The sequence below is a fragment of the Myxocyprinus asiaticus genome, chromosome 34 (genome assembly GCF_019703515.2).
Source record: "Myxocyprinus asiaticus isolate MX2 ecotype Aquarium Trade chromosome 34, UBuf_Myxa_2, whole genome shotgun sequence".
NCBI classification, from domain to species: domain Eukaryota; kingdom Metazoa; phylum Chordata; class Actinopteri; order Cypriniformes; family Catostomidae; genus Myxocyprinus; species Myxocyprinus asiaticus.
The window spans coordinates 17,350,621-17,370,076 of record NC_059377.1 but is presented as its reverse complement, the minus strand read 5'-3'; the positions used below and the strand labels follow the sequence as shown (position 1 = coordinate 17,370,076).

General features: G+C 38.7%; 2 protein-coding genes across 4 annotated transcripts in view; one reads left to right on the top strand and one right to left on the bottom strand.

The window, feature by feature from the left end:
• LOC127425749 (hippocalcin-like protein 1) overlaps window positions 1–2,120 on the top strand; it is a 58,149-nt gene extending 56,029 nt beyond the window's left edge. For all 3 annotated transcript variants that reach the window (XM_051672013.1, XM_051672012.1, XM_051672015.1), the window contains one exon: window positions 105–2,120. In XM_051672013.1, the coding sequence (XP_051527973.1) occupies window positions 105–202 (98 nt within the window). In that variant the 3' untranslated portion in view covers window positions 203–2,120. The remainder of the gene's footprint in view (window positions 1–104) is intronic.
• The window catches only part of LOC127425738 (ataxin-1-like), a 391,578-nt gene that overhangs the window by 17,650 nt on the left and 354,472 nt on the right, over window positions 1–19,456 (bottom strand). The gene's annotated exons all lie outside the window — the stretch shown is intronic.

The following is a 19,456-nucleotide window of genomic DNA, read 5'->3' as shown; positions in this document are numbered from 1 at the left end:
AATTATTCCTGGCTGTTTGAGTGATTTATTTGTACTGAACATCAGGACATTCGGCCTGTTCTTACCCCCATCTTAATCCCCCCATTTCCGCCTTCCCTTTCTAGGCAAGTTGTCTTTGGAAGAGTTCATAAAAGGTGCCAAAAGTGACCCCTCCATCGTGCGACTACTGCAGTGTGACCCGAGCAGTGCCTCGCAGTTTTGAGTCTCTCAGACAACCGGCACTCAATGCATGAAAGCTCTCGTCTCTCATTCTTCTTTGTGTTCCAAATGGAAGAGTTTCAAAAAAGTGCAACAATTTTACTTTCAGTTTTTCCCAGAAAGGACATGCATACATATGAAGAACAAAGACAACACCTGCCAAGACGTCTTGTGTCTGCTACGTGTCACCTGTCCTTGTCTCTGCAGAAACTGAAGCTGGTGGAGTTTCGACTCCAAAAAAAAAAAAAAGAAAAGCAATCAGTGGCCGATCGTGTTCAAGGGTCGAGATTTTGAAAGAGAATGTTCCTGTTTATGAATTGTACATGCACTCCCACCTTCTCCAAACCCTCTTGTGTTTAATATCTGTGCAGTTCTTGATTTAGTTTCTTTCCTGCTTTGTTTTGTGAGGGTGCAGATCCCTATCTACTTTTTATACTGATATTTATGTGTATATACAGTATAAATACATATACAAACATGTTACAACTACAAATGAAGGCAATTATAGACATCTTTTTACTCACTTGCATCTTACAGCAGTATTATGTAGCTTCAGGCAGTATCCAAAACTTGGCCTTCAATTGACCCAGATTGATTTTTCTGCTCCGGCGCTCATGATCTTTATTATACGAAGAGAAGGCTGAGGATCCCGTTCTTTTTTTCTGTTAATTTTATTTTTTGTTGTTTTTGTAAATATGTGGTTTGCTTCCATATTTTTCTTTATTTATTGTTGCATTTTTATGGTGTTATTTTACAAAGGGTGATTTTATTACTGTTGAACCAGAAATGTGACACACCTGGCGATGTATTATGCTGTATCAAGTAAGTTGTTATTAATTCAAGGCTTTCAAGTGCATTGCGGAAAATATTTGCATCAGGGGATACATTCCATCGCGTTTTGAATCCAAGACACCGGTAGCACATTTAATTTAAAGCGCTTCATCTGTGTGTGTGCGGTTATGCTTGTTTGTATGTAAGCAAGAGTGAAGGTTTGCATGTTTCGGTGTATGCGTGCATCTGTGCTAACTTTATAGTATCACTTTGTGTAGTTCAATACGTTTGTATGCAACAGTAAGTTTTTTAACCCCCCTATTTAAAGCAGCAGACTAGTTATACCTTTATCCTACATCATATGGTACTCAAAATCACAATATCTTGGGGTACTTTCAAAAGTGCTCCATCAACAACATAGACAGGAATGTACAAAACTATGATTTATGATCATGTCTCACCTTTAGATAAACAGCCTCATTGTTTTCATCTAAAAGAGAGTTTGGATAGTGAAAGTGGTCACTAAAGGGCTTATTTCCACTCTTGAATGAAGAAGTGTAAAGAAAACGCCATTGCTTTGATTTTTCTTTTTGGTTTATGTGACGACTGACATTCAATGACCTAAATTCAACAGGTGCTCCTGCTTTGTATAAACAAAGTGATAGAGCTTTGATAATATTAGTTCATTAAGTCAATACATGCCCACTCTCTGTGTAGCTATCACATTGCTGGCATCCATATTGCTTCCATATTTGTACTGACACAATATTTGATGCTGCACCCTCTATGGCAACTTTCCTCTTTTATGTTGCATGAAAACCTCATGTGAGGACATAATGATTGTCCCCTTTTACTGATGTTGAAAACAAATATACTTATGTGTTTAGAATGTTGACTGCAAGTGATTTTTGAACAACTGAAGTTTGCACAACACCTTTTAGCACTGTTACTATTGTGCCAGTAACTTCTAACATTCATTTTAAAAAGTTACATTTGCATCACAGTGTCCATTCTAATAGAATGTTATGGGCTTTAGTCTTAGTTTACACAATGGCATAACACTTAACACATAATTTATTCCTGTACACACACACCAGTGTTGTATAAAGTACCCAATTGTAAAAATAAAAATACCTTTATGGAAAGTTAAAGTAGCTTATATTAAATGACTCAAGTATCAAAATTACAAGTAAATGGCTTTAAGCTAAAGCTGAAGTGTATAAGTACTGAGCCACTAGAACCACCAAACGGAACTGCAAAAATAAACATGGTTTTCAAAATGGCCTTCCAAAAATAACCCCTGGTCTGTTGATGACTGAACAAACAGATCCCGCCCATAACTCATGCCATTGGTCAAGTCAGTGTTGTTCTGCAGGGCTAGAGGGGTTGCTCAAAATAATTTGCATAGTGCCACAGAGACACAGTTTTTACAGTTTTTGAGAAAATTGTCTGTATATTGTAAGCTATGTTAGGAGAAAGAAACACCAAACTTCATGAACGCACCTGATCATTATTGATTCATACACATGGTAAATAAGCAACCAAATTTGCCTGGTTGCTAGGGAGGGTAGAGTCACATGGAGTAACCTCCTCGTGGTCGCGATTAGTGGTTCTCTCTCTCAGTGGGGTGCATGGTAAGTTGTTTGTGGATCACGGAGAGTAGCATGAGCCTCCACACATGGAGTAACCAATTTTTAAACCAATTTAATGATTCAAAAAATCAAACTGATCAGAAGATTCGAATCTAACGATTCTTTCACGAATCGGACATCACTATCACTGAGTCGCATATAGTTCACATTTGCAGCTGTGTTATTTTTGCAGTGTTCAGTCGCAAAGTAACGAAGGACTGGAGAAATGTAGTAAAAGTATGAATTTTCTCTTCAAAATGTAATTAAGTAAAAGTGAAGGTCAACAGAAATATTTATACTTGAGTAAATATTCAATAATGGTGCTTAAGTACAGTAACAAAGTATTTGTGCTTCGTTACTATAAACCTCTGACACACACACAAAAACATTTTCATAAGTGAATATGTCTGAACACAACATAAATCAAAAGGTAAAAACTGAGATTTCCACTCAGTCTTTAAATACTTAGTCTTACAGCACTGAAAAAAGTGTTAATCTGCAATTGTTACCTCAAGAATCTATTTCTTCTTCTTCTGGAATATTCCGGGTTCAGTATAAATTAAGCTCAATTGACAGCATTTGTGGCATAATGTTGATTACCACAAAAAATAATTATTATTTTGATTTTAGTGTAATAAAATCTCTTACTAACCATGTGTGTAAAGTTATATATAACATTGCAACTTCATTGTCATGACGACATAACAACATAAACACTCTAATCTGGTAAACAACATAACGGAGGTAAATTTATTTTTAATTTTTAACTTTATCAAACTTAAATCATGTTAATACTTATAATGCTTATGTCTTGTGGCAATACTTTTGAAACAGTGTGTATTTTAATGCTTATGGACTGGCCCCATTCACTTCCATTTTAAGTCCATTACTGTATCAGCATTTTTTTTTTAAAAATGTATTAACAGATGCCACAAATGCTGTTGATTGAGTTAACTTGAATTGAACCTGGAACATTTCTTGAATGTAATTAATTTTGTTTTTAATGTGTTGGTGTAACCTAATTTATCAGGTTGATTTAGTCAGATGAAATAAGACTTTTGTCTTATATAAAACCAGTTACTCTAATTTAGATGTTACCACATATTTTAGGTTAGGTTTTTATTTTTATTTTATTTTATTTTTTTTAAAGTGTGTATTAATACGTACAAATTAAATGTTCTCCCAAGACAGCAAACATTCAAAATAAGAATCCAGTTGACAACATGTCAGCTGTGACCTGTTCAAGCACCTGTGTAATATTCCTCTCTCTTCAAAAGAGTAACACTTGTTTAAAATTCCCTTTAGTCCTGCAGGGCACTGAGTCAGGCCAAAGCCACAGCAAGGCTCATAATAAGATCCAGTTACTAGACATTTCCAATGCCCTTGATTGAACTAGGAGGAAGGGGGGTGGCGGCACTTGGCAGAGCATGTGGAGCTCTGTGGTCTTGAGCTGAAAGGGGGCTTGTGCCACTCTGGGGTTCTAACGGACAGCTTCCCCTTTCCTTCTCCTTGACAACTACGGGATGGGGGTGCATAGCGGGGGAGGAAAGGGGGCTCAGCTGGTTTTCATCTGAAATGGAACACAGTGATGCTGTTTTACAGTAAGACTGCAGTATGAGTCATTGAACACACCCTCACTCACACATACGCTAATACAGGGGGACCACGAGTCAGTCAAACACGTGTTAGTTTTCTCTCAAGAATCTATTAGGAAGACCACAGGAGTCAGATATACAACTGAAAACTCAGAGCATGAGTCCACCTATGCCAAAGCACTGAATATTTGTAACAGTTTGTAAGAATTCAAAATTAAGCTCCTTAGAGTTTCAAATGGGGGTAGAGAGTTGGTCAGCACATAACAATCTGTTTTCATCTTGTGGATGTTGTTTCGTAGGCAACATGGCAGACCGAGGTAAGAGATGTAGAGTTTAAATAAGCGACATGAGAACACCACCTCCACTGCACTCATTAGTATCAATGGTACCCACAGGAATAAAGTGGTGCCCTGAGAGAGAGAGAGAGAGAGAGAGAAAGAGAGAGACATTTACTGGTTGTGCAGTGGCCCTACTTACTGGATGATTGTGACCAGTGCACTTTGTATCTGTCCGTTCTGTACTATTCCTTACACTCACCAAGGAAATGGGCAGCTGGCATGAAATACATGAAACTCCACCAAAAACTTCTTTAAACAGCATTTTGTTTAATCTTTTATAATTATGCATGCAGCTGTATTACTACAAATAAAAAGTCACTTCACAGGATGTTTAAAAAAACTATAGCGAAGGCAATAAGGTGACTAAAAAAAGGTGAAAAATAAAGGAATGGTGACTAGTCACAGGACCAAAGATAAATTTCCCTTATACACTCACTGAGCACTTTATTAGGAACACCTGTACACCTGCTTATTCATGTGATCTAAGCTCAGCAAGTAAAGACACTGACTACCACACCTGGAGTCGCAAGTTCAAATCCAGCACATGGTGAGTTGTGCATGGATGCAACAGAGAATAGTGTGAAGTCTCCACATGTGCTAGGTCTCTGCAGTAACACACTCAACAAGCCACGTGATAAAATGCACAGATTGACGGTCTCAGACACAGAGGCAACTGAGATTCGTCCTCTGCCACCTGGATTGAGGCAAGTCACTACACCACCAGAAGGACATAGTGCACATTGGGAATTGGGCATGCCAAATTGGGGAGAAAAAAAATGTGTATATCTTTTCAATACAATTAAAAAATAATAAAACTAAATATATTTTTATGTTTTATTTTTCATAAATCAAAGAGATAATGCACAAAAAGCAAAAAAAAAAAAAAAAAAAAGCAATAAAACAAACAAAAACAAAACAAAAACAACGCCTAAAAAAAACAGGACAAATCCAGAACAGGACTCATTATTTTCAAACTGAAATTTTATGAGAAGCAGCTGGCTGTCAAACACATATTGAGCTACACATAACACATAATCTACACATAATATACACATCAGCTACACCTAAGTTACACATATGTATTTTCTCAGACAGTTATTGAGTCTAAACAGATGAACAACTTACATTGTTTCAGTAGTACACCCAAATGACAATAGTCATATCATGTGTTGTACTTGCTATAGTTTAGTTCCATGTTTTTTTTTACATCAGCAAGCAATGTCAAATGTAAATCAAATCAATCACTGAAACATCAGTGCCACCTTAAGTAAGCAATAACAAGTATAATATGTATATGTACATGCATATGGGATACTGATAATTCACTATTGTCGATAATTCATTGTTGCACAGAAAATCAACTTGAGATCATTTATTTGTACGAATATAGAACTAATTTAAAAGAAATAGATAACCTGTTATAGTAAACTTAAATATATATGAAATAATCATAAAAAAATATATTATTTATGGAAGTGCGAAAAAAAAAAAAAAACGTACACTCTCACATACCTTGGGTCTCTAAAGACCCTATACACTTTTGGTAAAAATTAAAATACTGTTGCAATTTTGACATTATTTATTATTATTATTATTATTATTATTATTATTATTATTATTGTTATTATTATTGTGTGTGTGACACTATTTATAAGAGATAGATTGAGGAATGCTAAAGAGGTTTGAGCACAACTCCAAAAAATGGACGAGATACAGGGAAAATCCATATAATTGTATTCCTATTTTCTATCAACTCTCATGGGTTACTTACGTAAATACGAGTAGGGTCGAAAGGGCACTCATTGGTAGTACTTAAATCATCACTATAACTGCAGTAAGCAAGTAGTCTCTTGTCACCATGAATGACTGTCTTTAACAAAGACACAATCAATCCGACAACAGAGCGGCAGCCACAAGACCAGCTAGAGCACTTAACACAAACAGTGACTAGGTCTTCAACAAAAAAGGGAGATATTTTACCAACATTTATCAAAAAGAGAATAAACTCAAGCACCAAACAAAGGATTATCCCTTGCAGGCATCTCTGTATCACAGGGGTTTTGAAACTTCTGAGCTGCTTATTAAATGTGAAGGCACCTGCAAGCTCACTGACAGTGATCAAATGCTACAGAGCTCAGCACAATCCCTGATGAATGAGAGAGAGAGAGGAAGCAGATGTGTGCCACTGAAGCAGAAAGAAGCAGGAGGAGAAAAAACTTCCAAGAAGATTGACAGAGAATACTCAAACATAATCAATGACTGCTTTCATGGTTCATTCTCTTTCTTTCTTTGACCCGATTAATTTCCCACTTATTTTTTTAAAGTTCCTCAGGTGTTTACAACATATAGTGCAACCATTGTGTATTCATCCAAACAGTGGACACATGCTAAAATTAGAATGTTTGAGTGCAAATCCCTCTTTTATATAAAACCAAATGCTATTAGAACATGACATGACACAAAAAAATAAAAATAAAAAATAAAAAAAATAAGACATTAAATTGAACATAAATAAAAATGAAGCCGATTTTTTGTTGTTGTTGTATTTTGACATTATATTCCACCCTTTCCCCCCACCCCCCAATGTCTGATACAGACATGTTCTTGAAAGGTTTGTTGAGATTCTCCCAAGCATTACAAAATAACCTGACAACATATTAGAGGTTAAAATGGCAGTTCACATGGTTTAGACACAAATCCATTGACTGTGCTCTAGAGGTACAAGAAGCTTCTCAGAACACTTACCAGCACCCTGTTCTTCATGTTTTTTGAGAATAGTCAATATCCCAACAATGACACACTATAGATCATGTTGGGCTATGATGTTGGAGATTGCGCTCTCCATGGCTTGTACCCACTGGAGGCTTTAGTGCCTCAGCACCACACCATGGACCAGAGCACCCAGCAGGAAGTTCACATGCCCTACTAACACCATACTAAGACCCATCTTCATCAAACTCTTCTGTTCCTCAAGATTGCCACAACACACCCCTGAGGAGAGAGAATGACAGGGATGTTGATAATGATTATGATGAGTAGGCCCAGTGAAAATGAATTTATTTATTTATTTATTTTTCTTCCCTTTTCTCCCCAATTTGGAATGCCCAGTTCCCAATGTGCTCTAAGTCCTCATGGTGGCATAGTGACTTGCCTCAATCCGGGTGGCAGAGGACGAATCTCAGTTGCCTCCGCATCTGAGACCATAAATCCGCGCATCTTATCACATGGCTTGTTGAGCACGTTACCGCAGAGACGTAGCACGTGTGGAGGCTCACACTATTCTCTGTGGCATTCATGCACAACTCACCACGCACCCCACCGAGAGCGAGAACCACATTATAGCAACCACAAGGAGGTTAACCCTATGTGACTCTACCCACCCTAGCAACCGGGCCAATTGGTTGCTTAGGAAGCCTGACTGGAGTCACTCAGCATGCCCTGGATTCGAACTTGCGACTCCAGGTGTGGTAGTCAGTGTCTTTACTTGCTGAGCTACCCAGGCCCCTAATTATGCTGACTTTTTTTGCATTTTCTGTGCTGAATTAGTCGGGAAAACTGCAAAATGGTAGTGATGAAAAGCTGATTCTTTTCCAAGAACCAGTTCTTTCAGACGGTTCGTTTTAATGAACCAGTTCCAAAAAAAAGATTCAGCAGTTCTTCTACGTCACTGCGTAATGACATCACTGTACATAATGATTATACTCTGCGTCTTGGAATACACGCTCAAACACATTCAATAAAGCCATATGTAAATGCATATTGCTGATCATTACATTTTATTCAATTAAGTTATAACATTAAGGGTGCTTATTGTCAATGTTTCATTCAGTGATCGTACATCTTGGATAAGTTTCCTACATTAAAGTTTTGCACCTAAAGCACCCAATACTGACACTGATATAAAAACGTGGGTGTTCTACTTGTCTAAAGCATATACTGTAAAGTGAATAAACTAAATCAACTCACCCTTCTTTACAGAAACCATGACCCAGCTCATAACAACTTCAAATATTATCTGCATGCACAATCCTCAATAGTAAAATTAATTTACATCTCTCGACTGAAACGTTTCACCCCCTCATTAAAGTCCTCGGTTCACGCATGCTTATCAGCAGCTCACTTATCAGTTCTCAGTATTTCGAACATATCCGAAAGAGGCAATTCTCAGTTCAGTGTACTGGTGACTCGAGATCATCATCATACACTGATAAAACTGTAATACAATCAAGTCATAAACATCTTTCCAGTATGTTTTATTTATTATACTTTCTGCTGTTCAGCAAAATACACCATTGTGTAACGTTGCTGGCAAACACAGGCTGATGAAGATGATGATGAAGTTAGAACACAGGTGCAGTTTATTTACATAAGTGAAACCCAACAACCGTAAATCCAAACATGAAACAAAACATAAACATAGACTTGACTTGACTTGACTTGACGTGAAGAATCCAACAATGTTACACTTACAATACCTGACAATGGACAATGGCAAACATGAGGCTTAAATACATGGACAAGGGAGAAACATGACAATGATAACCAATGACAAGACAGAACTGATAACAAGGTAACAAGACATGAACATGGAAGGAAACATGAAATCACATGACCAGGGGACAACATGACATGAAACAGGGAATCACATGACCTGGCAGGGAAACAGGAAATAACATAACATGGAACACATGACTATATAACAGGAACTAAACTTCCAAAATAAAAGACATTAACACAAAACATGAACAAAAACACATAAAACCATAACATATCCCCCCCACTATGGGTGGCTCCCGACAAAAACACAGAGTTAAAGAGGGAGCTGGGGAGGGGGGGGTTGGCCACTTGACGTGGTTAAATGGCATGACATGGTAACATGGTACGGCAGGATCCTGATTTGGCCGAGGTAGGCGTGGATGCTGACTCGTTGGCCATGACAGGCATGAGTGCTGGACCATGGAGCAGATGTGGGCCTGGAGCAGGCTGAGGAGTTGCTGTGACATGGCATGGAGCAGGCTGAGGCGTGGCTGTGACATGGCATGGAGCAGGCTGAGGCGTGGATGTGACATGGCATGGAGCAGGCTCAGGCGTCACTATGACATGGCATGGAGCAGACTCAGGTGTGGCTGTGACATGGCATGGAGCAGACTCAGGTGTGGCTGTGACATGGCATGGAGCAGACTCAGGCATGGCTGTGACATGGCATGGAACAGGCCGAGGCGTGGCTGTGACATGGCATCAAGCAGGCTGAGGCGTGGCGGTGACATGGCATGGAGCAGGCCGAGGCGTGGCTGTGACATGGCATGGAGCAGAATCAGGCGTGGCTGTGACATGGTATGGAGCAGACTCAGGCGTGGATGTGACATGGCATGGAGCAGACTCAGGCGTGGATGTGACATGGCATGGAGCAGACTCAGGCGGGGATGTGACATGGCATGGAGCAGACTAAGGCGTGGCTGTGACATGGCATGGAGAAGATTTAGATGTGGCTGTGACATGGCATGGAGCAGACTCAGGTGTGGCTGTGACATGGCATGGAGCAGACTAAGGCGTGGCTGTGACATGGCATGGAGAAGATTCAGACGCGGCTGTGACAAGGCATGGAGCAGGCCGAGGTGTGAAATGGCATGGAGCAGACTCAGGTGTGGCTGTGACATGGCATGGAGCAGACTCAGGCGTGGCTGTGACATAGCATGGAGCAGACTCAGGCGTGGCTGTGACATGGCATGGAGCAGATTCTGGCATGGCTGTGACATGGCATGGAGCAGACTCAGGATCAGGGGCAGAAGGTGCTGCAAGCTCGGCGACCATGACGTGGGACGCTGGCTCGGTGACCATGACGTGAGACGCTGGCTCGGTGTCCACCACCCCCACAGTGAACGATGAACCACATATCAGTAGGGCAAGGTTGATAAATTGAGTCAGGCTGTAGGTACTCCGGCCGCCTGGCATCAAGGAGGAGATTGGCTCATTTAGCCCAAAGCAAAAACAGTCCTTGAGGGCAATCTCATAAAAATTGACCCTGCTGGCCAGAGCACAAAAGTCCTCTACATATTCTTCCAGGGGACGATTCCCCTGATGTAAATGAAGAAGCTGAACTGCTGGGTTCATTTTGTATTCTGTAACATTGCTGGCAAAGACAGGCTGATGAAGACGATGATGAAGTTAGAACCCAGGTGTAGTTTATTTACATAAGTGAAATCCAATAGCCAAAATCCAAACGTGAAACAAAACATAAACATAGACTTGACTTGACTTGACTTGACTTGAACAATCCAACAATGTTACACTTACAATACTTGACAATGGACAATGGCAAACATGAGGCTTAAATACATGGACAAGGGAGAAACATGACAATGATAAACAATGACAAGACAGAACTGATAACAAGGTAACAAGACAATAAACAAATGAAAGCAAGACACATGAACATGGAGGGAAACATGATATCACTTGACCAGGGGACCACATGACATGAAACAGGGAATCACATGACCTGGCAGGGAAACAGGAATTAACATAACATGGAACACATGACTATAAAACGGGAACCTAAACTTCCAAAGTAATATACATTAACACAAAACATGAACAAAAACACATAAAACCATGACACACTGTGAAGTTAAGTTTGCAGGTAAGTGTATCAAACTGAATGATTAAAAATTACAACGTTTATTATGAAATGTATGTGTGTAGCGTTAAATATGTTTAATTCAAGCTGTCAAGCCAGAAAAAGTCATACTTGTGACTCTAAATAAATTGTACAGGCTATATGAAATACACATATTCACAATATTATCCATTGAGGCTACAGTAAATCTTTGCCTTTTGATAATTATTTGGGTTAAATCTGATGGTAAACTATGCAAGTTGTGTTCAGTAACATAGCAGAATATGCAGCCTCTGGAGTTGTAACTCCTCATCTGTCATTGGCAGTGCACATATTGTAACAAAACATAATTGTTTTGTATTTTAAAATGCACCATGTCGTCCACCAGACACGTCCAGTGTGTGAACCCCTTTCATTTACCCTGCCGCTCACACTTTACCAAAGTTGTGTTAAAGGGATAGTTCACCCAAAAATGAAAATTCTCTCACCATTCACTCACCCTCATGCCAGATGTGTATGACTTTCTTTCTTCTGCTGAACACAAACAAATATTTTTAGAAGAATATTTCAGCTCTGTAGGTCCATAAAATGTGAATGGGTACCAAAATTTTGATGCTCCAAAAAGCACATAAAGGAATCATAAAAGTAATCCATAAGACTCCAGTAGTTAAATCTATATCTTCAGAAGTGATATAAGTGTGGGTGAGAAACAGATCAATATTTAAGTCCATGTTTGCAAGAAATGTGAATGCATGAAGAATGTGAATCACCAAAAACACAAGAAAAATGTGAAAGTGAAAGTGGAGAATGACTGAACAGGGAGGAGAATGCATAATAAAAATAGACTAAAATGTTGATCTGTTTCTCACCCACACCTATCATATCACTTCTGAAGAAATTGATTGAACCACTGGAGTCACATGGATTACTTTCAAGCTGAAAGTGTTGGCACCCATTCACTTGCATTGTATGTACCTACAGAGCTGAGATATTCTTCTAAAAATCTTCATTTGTGTTCTGCAGAAGAAAGAAAGTCATACACATCCGTGATGGCATAAGGGTGAGTAAATGATGAGAGAATTTTCATTTTTGGGTGAACTATTCCTTTAAGAAACATGTTTGAAAAGACAAAGAATATTGTGCAATGAGCAGCCTAATTTATATCTGAAAAAAATATATACTGTATATTGATAATCATCCTCTAATTATCGATGCGTGAAAAAGGCATCAATCCCAAGCCTAATAAATATTTAATAAACATTCAAGGGAGATGTGTAGAACTTTGTAAATGGAAAATCTATGGAAATTTATACAAAGTTCTACAGCCGTAAATTTGTGGCCAGTGCTCTATGCTGAATTGACTATCATTCCATGAATTTACATCACTTTAGCTAAACTCTTGTAATGGGCCAGCCTCAAATATTCCTCTCCCAACAACATAAACTATAAGTTATGATTTGGACAGGTGAGTGACAAGTGTCGTATTTTCACATACTGTAGTTGTGACGAAAAACATTACAAAAATTTTGCTCCTGTGCTCTGGAAAGGATTATGAAAGCTGAAGAAAGATTGCAACTGGAGCAGAGCAGCATGGGTGGACATCATTTCAAGGCAAACACAAAGGCTCCACTGAGGACAGTATTTGGGCTATAGGAGAGATGACACCTCAGTTAATCATTACTGTGTACTCTTGGCAAAGCAAACTCAACAGATAATGTGCTCATTAAACTTTTATGGGAAGAAAAATTTTTGTGAAAGTGGTGGAGAAAAAACAACAGTGTTCATAATTTTACTATGTGATTTTTAAGTAAAACTGTTGTTTAAGTAACTCTTGTTGTTTGCATGGTGCATCTTTTCAGAGTCATTCAAAGAAATCATAAGTATTAACTAATTAATGACCAGATTCTAAATGAGAATTATTTCCCCAATCTTTCATATGAACTTTGCAGTTCTTTTAAAAATGTTAAGTGTAGTTTTCACATACAGATGATTTAAATTCAGCAACTTTAGTGACCAGTGGGAATGTATCTATATCAAAACTCCTATAGATACTGAACATGTGCAATATATGCCTAGTGTATTTCAGAGTAAACGCCATAATTAAACACCACATGATACATTATCCAGCAAGTTGTCAAAAGCTCTTCCTAAATTTGTGTACTTATACACCAGTTGTTTTTAAATATCTAGAATATTCACGCTGCTACAGATGGAAAAAGAGCAGTGGACACTTCAGCTGGGCTTAAATGGGTTAAGACATATACACTGTCGATGTTACTGTATTTCTTTAGTGATCATTTTAACAGACAAATGCACAGTAAACCTATTAATTTAGAGCCATTCTAACAGGTAAACATTTATAGAGGACCTACAGACAATTAGCAAAAAACAAAAAAAAACAAAAAAAAACAAAAAAAAACGAAATGGCCGCAGAGAAGGCAGTAGTGGAAGGCAATGATAAACATTTACCTGTCAAAAAAGACACTAAAATTTCCATTTCCTGCTATCTTCCAACATAGTTTTAAAATCACGTATGACAAGATTTGTCTTGGTTTTCTATATATTCAGTAACTCACCTGAATTTTCCGTTTGAACAACATAGACTGTCAGTTAGATCATGGCACTTCTGAAAATACTCCAGGAGAGAGAGAGGTGAAACTGCACCTCCTGCCTCAGGACTCAGACTTTACTGTCCCAGTAACCACACAAAGTGTTCATGTGCACACTGGAGAATAGTGCCCCGCATATTACCTGACAAACTGGCCAGCAATTGGAACCTGGTGGATAAAGTTGGGGTTAGGGGCTGCTCAGCCTGTCAGTCAATATGTGCGGTACCTTTTTCCAATGGGCTGTTTGTGTTTGTCAGAAGGAAATGTCTTAAAGTATCATTTAAAATGACTCTTTGTATTGGAAGTAGCATACCAACATTCCACTGACATGTCCAAAATATTTCAGCACAGTCAGAAGTTAATTGTTGGTAGGACACTGACGTGAATTATGTTTATTCACATTTTTACAAAGTTGTATTATTTTCAATATATAATTACTATAATATAATAAGTATAAGTATAATATAATAATTACTTTGATGAGTTAGTCCACCCAAATGTTAATTTTCTCACCCATATTCTAGACCTAACATCATGAGGGTGAGTAACTGATGACAGAACTTGCATTTTTGGAATAACTACTCCTTTAAGTTTGTGTGCAGCTTATTCTCCCTTTTCTACTTATATGGCATCCAATGACAAGCTTTTGGCTGTATTCAAATGCAGAGTTCTCACATATATCATGATTTGAATTTTCTGTGAATAATAACTTAATAAAGTCAGTTATGTTGCTCACACAAAGCTGTCCAATGGCTTCAGAAAACTTGGAATGTAGTTGTGCGGGCTACTTTTATGGTATACTTGTTTGGATCTTGACAATGTAAATCACCGGGCACTTTTGTTGTATACTGTTGAAAAGAGCAGCCTGGACATTCTGCTAACATCTTTTTTGAGTTTCTTGGAAGAATAAAAAAATCATTCAGGTTTCAAAATACATGGTGAGTAAATTAAATGTTATTTTTGGGAGAAATATCCATTCAGTCAGCTGAATGTCAAACAAAGTTTTATTACACTCAGTGTATTAACTGTCAGAATTGTAATTCTTCTCATTTTTCTTATGCTCCATAGTTCCTTTTTATGTCAATTCCACTTGCTGGGCTTTCAAATTTATATATATATATATATATATATATATATATATATATATATATATATATATATATATATATTGGTAATACTCTACAATAATGTTCTATTTTTCAACAATAGTAAATGCATTAGGTATCATGAACTAACTATGAACAATCTATTTTTACAGCATTTGTTGTAAATGCATTTATTGTCTTGGTTAATGTTAAAGCTACACTATGTAACTGTTGGCCCTCTAGCGGTTAAAAAATAAAACTGCATGTGTCTTGCGGAAGAACATTGTTTTGGTAATGAAGTAAGATGTGCTTTGGCTCTGCTCCTCTGCACGGATGAATGTGGTTCGAGGCACCGGTGTATACCTGGATACAGGACATCTTATCAGAGCAAATGGATAAATATATAATGAAAGAAAGGAAAAGAAGGATATCCGAAAACATGTCATCTGAGCAGATAAGTGCCATAGCTTATGCTGTTATTTTGACTTACTGGAAACTTTGATGTTTTGAAATAAATTATGTTACAAAAGTTAGGCAATGTTCGTTAACATTAGACAACTGATTGCTAGTCTGATAAGGTCAAACGTTGTAATTTTTTAAAACTGCAGGATATTCTGACCAAATAGACCATGGTAGTAACTAATTACTAATTACCAGTGGTCAACATCATTTCAAGACTCACATGTCCTTGGCAAGCCTAGGACTAAAGGATTTATTTATATAAATTATTGCCGTTATAAAGAAAAATACACACGTGTGCTAGCAAGTGAAAAGTTCTGCACACACTACAGTATAATTATTGTATTTCACTACACACACACACAGACGTGTGTGTGTGTGTGATTACACAACTACATATAAACCATATCAATAAAATATCTTACCTGTTGAGTTAAGAAAATAAGCCATCTCTGGGTCGCTTTTAAATCCTTTCAGATCTCGGAGTTATCGCCACCTCTGAAAAGCCAAAGCCGATGTTGATTCGGGTTTTATTACAGACTCTGTCGCTTTTCCTTTCTGCTTGTAGACTCTGATCTGTTTGGGGTTTCTTTGGTTTTACAACCGGTGATTCCCCAGAGGTTTGACGTTTTGAACGATCCATGGTAAATTTTTCTCGTTCGTTGTGACAACAAACTTTCAGCTTCATACTACACCCACACCATACACGCGCTACAGTGCCATGTGTATTTTGTAGATTCTTATATTTCATGTCTTTTATTTTGAAAATTCTAGTTCCTGTTTCATGATATGTGGTTCCCTAGTCATGTGATTCCTGTTTTCCCTCCATATTCATGTGTCTTGTTTTCATTGGTTTATTGTTTAATTATCTTGTTAAGAGTTCTGGTTGTTCATTGGTTTGTTCTCCCATGTCCATGTATTTAAACCCTCATGTTTTCCATTGTCCTTTGTCAAGTATTGTAGATGTTTGGTAACATTGTGTCATGTCAAGTCAAGTTTATGTTAAGTCAAGGTTATAGTCAAGATCATGTTTAAGCTTATGTTTCATGTTTATAGTTAGGGTTATTTGGATATCACTTTTGTTTAATAAATTGTACTTGGGTACTTCATTCCATCGTCATCGTCTTCATGATTGCCAGTGCCAGCAGCTATGTTACAGAAATACTTGACCAAACAATGAACCCAGCAATCCAGCTCCTCCGCCTACATCAGGGGAATCATCCCCTGGAGGACTATGTGGAGGACTTCTGCGCTCTGGCCTGCCGGGTGGACTTCAATGAGGTTGCCCTAAAAGACTGTTTCCGATTTGGACTAAATGAGCCTATCTCCACTTTGATGCCTGGCGGTCGCAGTTCCCTCAGCCTCGCTCAGTATAGTGACCTTGCCCTGCAGATCACTGGTTCTATGTTCACTGTAGGGGATGTGGATGCCGAGCCAGAGTTTCACGAAATGGCCGCCGAGCCGGCGTTTCACGTCATGGCCGCCGAGCCTGAGTTTCACGTCATGGCCAATGAGCCTGAGTTCCACGTCATGGCCGTTGAGCCAAAGTTTCATGTCATGGCCGAGGAGCCAGAGTTCCATGTCATGGCCGTCGAGCCAGAGTTCCTCGTCATAGTCGCTGAGCTAGCGCCATCTTTTGTCACAGCAACGCCTCAGCCTGCTCCATGCCACGTCACAGCCTCGCCTGAGCCTGCTCCATGCCACGTCACAGCCACACCTGAGCCTGCTCCATGCCACGTCACAGCCACGCCTGAGTCTGTTCCACGCCATGTCATGGCCACATCTGAGCAGTTGGACCTAGAGATGGTTCCCACCCTTGTACCCACCCTTAGTTCTCCTGAGCAGGCAAGGGGAACTTTCAACCCTCCAACCCGCCTGGACCCTCTGAGCCCTGGACTCCGCCTTGGCCTGTCGGTCCCTCGACATTGCTTCGGCTCTGCGTTCCCTCGACTCTACTGTGGTCCTTCAGCCTGTCGGCTTTGCCGGGGTCCCTTGTCCCTCCAGCTCCTCCTTGGTCTGTCGGTCACCTGGATCCGCCTTGGCTCTCCGATCCTCTGGCTGCGCCTCGTCCCTCCGATCCGTCAGCTCCACCGGGGACCTCCTTCCCTACGGCTCCACCTTGGTCATCAGTTCCACCGGTTCCGCCTCAGTCTTCCGATCCCCCAGCTCCGCCTTGCTCCTCTGAGCCTCCGGCGCCGGCTTGGTCCTCCTTGCCTCCGGCTCCACCCTGGCCCTTCAAGTTTTCGGCTACTCTCCAGGTATCCAGTTCCCCATGGCTCCGCCCCTCGAGCCTCTCATGGCTCCACCCCCCATGGGCTCCGCCCTGATCCCATGCTCCACGCCCTGCTAAGCCATGCCTCAAGGCCACCCCCCAGCTCCCTATTGAACTTTGAAATGTATATAATGTTTTATGTGTTTAGTTCATGTGTTGGGGTGTCGGGAGCAGCCCCTTAGTGGGGGGGATATGTCATGTGTATTTTGTTGATTCTTGTATTTCATGTCTTTTATTTTGAAAATTCTAGTTCCTGGTTCATGTCATGTGGTTCCGTTGTCATGTGATTCCTGTTTTCCCTCCATGTTCATGTGTCTTGTTTTCATTGGTTTATTGTTTAAATATCTTGTTTAGAGTTCTGGTTGTTCATTGGTTTGATCTCCCATGTCCATGTATTTAAACCCTCATGTTTTCCATTGTCCTTTGTCAAGTATTGTAGAGGTTTGGTAACGTTGTATCATGTCAAGTCAAGTTTATGTTAAGTCAAGGTTATAGTCAAGATCATGTTTATGCTTATGTTTCATGTTTATAGTTAGGGTTATTTGGATATCACTTTTGTTTAATAAATTGCACTTAGGTTCTTCATTCCATCATCATTATCTTCATGACTGCCAGTGCCAGCAGCTACGTTACATACAGTAGCCAGAGCTTATATTCCCTGTGTACGGATATGACCTGACACACAAGGGTGAATGATGTATGTATACGATTTCCTGACAATATAAACATTTTGATAGGTTTATCAAAATGTATTTGGGTAAAGACATGGTTTTGAAGATGGATTTTTGTTGCACTCTCTCATTAATAACATTTTGTTGTTTTATAACAACAACAAAAAAGTTACATAGTGTAGCTTTAATTTATAAAAAAATAAAAAAATAAATAATACAATTGTTAATTGTTTGTTCATGTGAGATCATAATAAATTAGCTAATGTTAATCTACACAATTTTTTATTTAAAAAATGTATCAGAATATGTTGAAAATAACATTAACCAAGATGAATTAGTGATGCAAAAGCATTGTTAATTGTTAGTTCATGTTAACAAATACAGCGTTGTTATGAAGTGATACCATTAAATGACTACATGAATGATTGTTTCCCTGTAACAGGCCTCAGTATCAATGAATTGGTATGGCACTGAATTGAATTCAACTAATGAAAACTAGAAATGTTTGCATATAAGGGGTCTAATGCAGTAATTATAAGGCTGAGATTCCAAGTGGATTGCATGTGCATTTTTACTTCTGAAATGCAGACAGATGTCTTGTGTTTGTTTGCAGTTTATCAGCTTTCTGTATTATTATTTTGACTAATATCTCAGTGACTGAATTCAGTTTGAACACTCTCGAGTTTGTTAATGCAATTCATAGTAGATGCACAGCATGATAATAATGTAAATTCTCTCCACAAGAGGGACACACACTCAGCAAAGCGAATATTTTATTCTAAATGTATTTTAACAGTTTAAATGTTTTCAATCGGTAAACATAATGTTTGAAATGAATTATGGTTGAAATGGTTTATTGTTCAGGTCATTTATAAGATACTCCCATTATCATGTTTAGGCCTGCTTTATTTTCAGCAATTATTTATTCCCTTTATGTATTTATTATCACAATTTAAAGCATATACAGTAGTGATTTTTTATTTTTTTATTTACTTGACACAGTCGGTTAATATCTACTGAGAAAAAAAAGTCAAGTATTGATTACCACTTTATAGCATGGTATGTCAATTTCAAGAAAAACTGCATAGTAGTGTATGAATTTGGACTGTTTACCATCTTTTACTGAATAAGTCTGTGGGGCATGTCGAAGTTATGTATAAGCTATCATATGCAGCAGTCAGAGTCAATACTTGTCTTGAAAAACAGGCTGA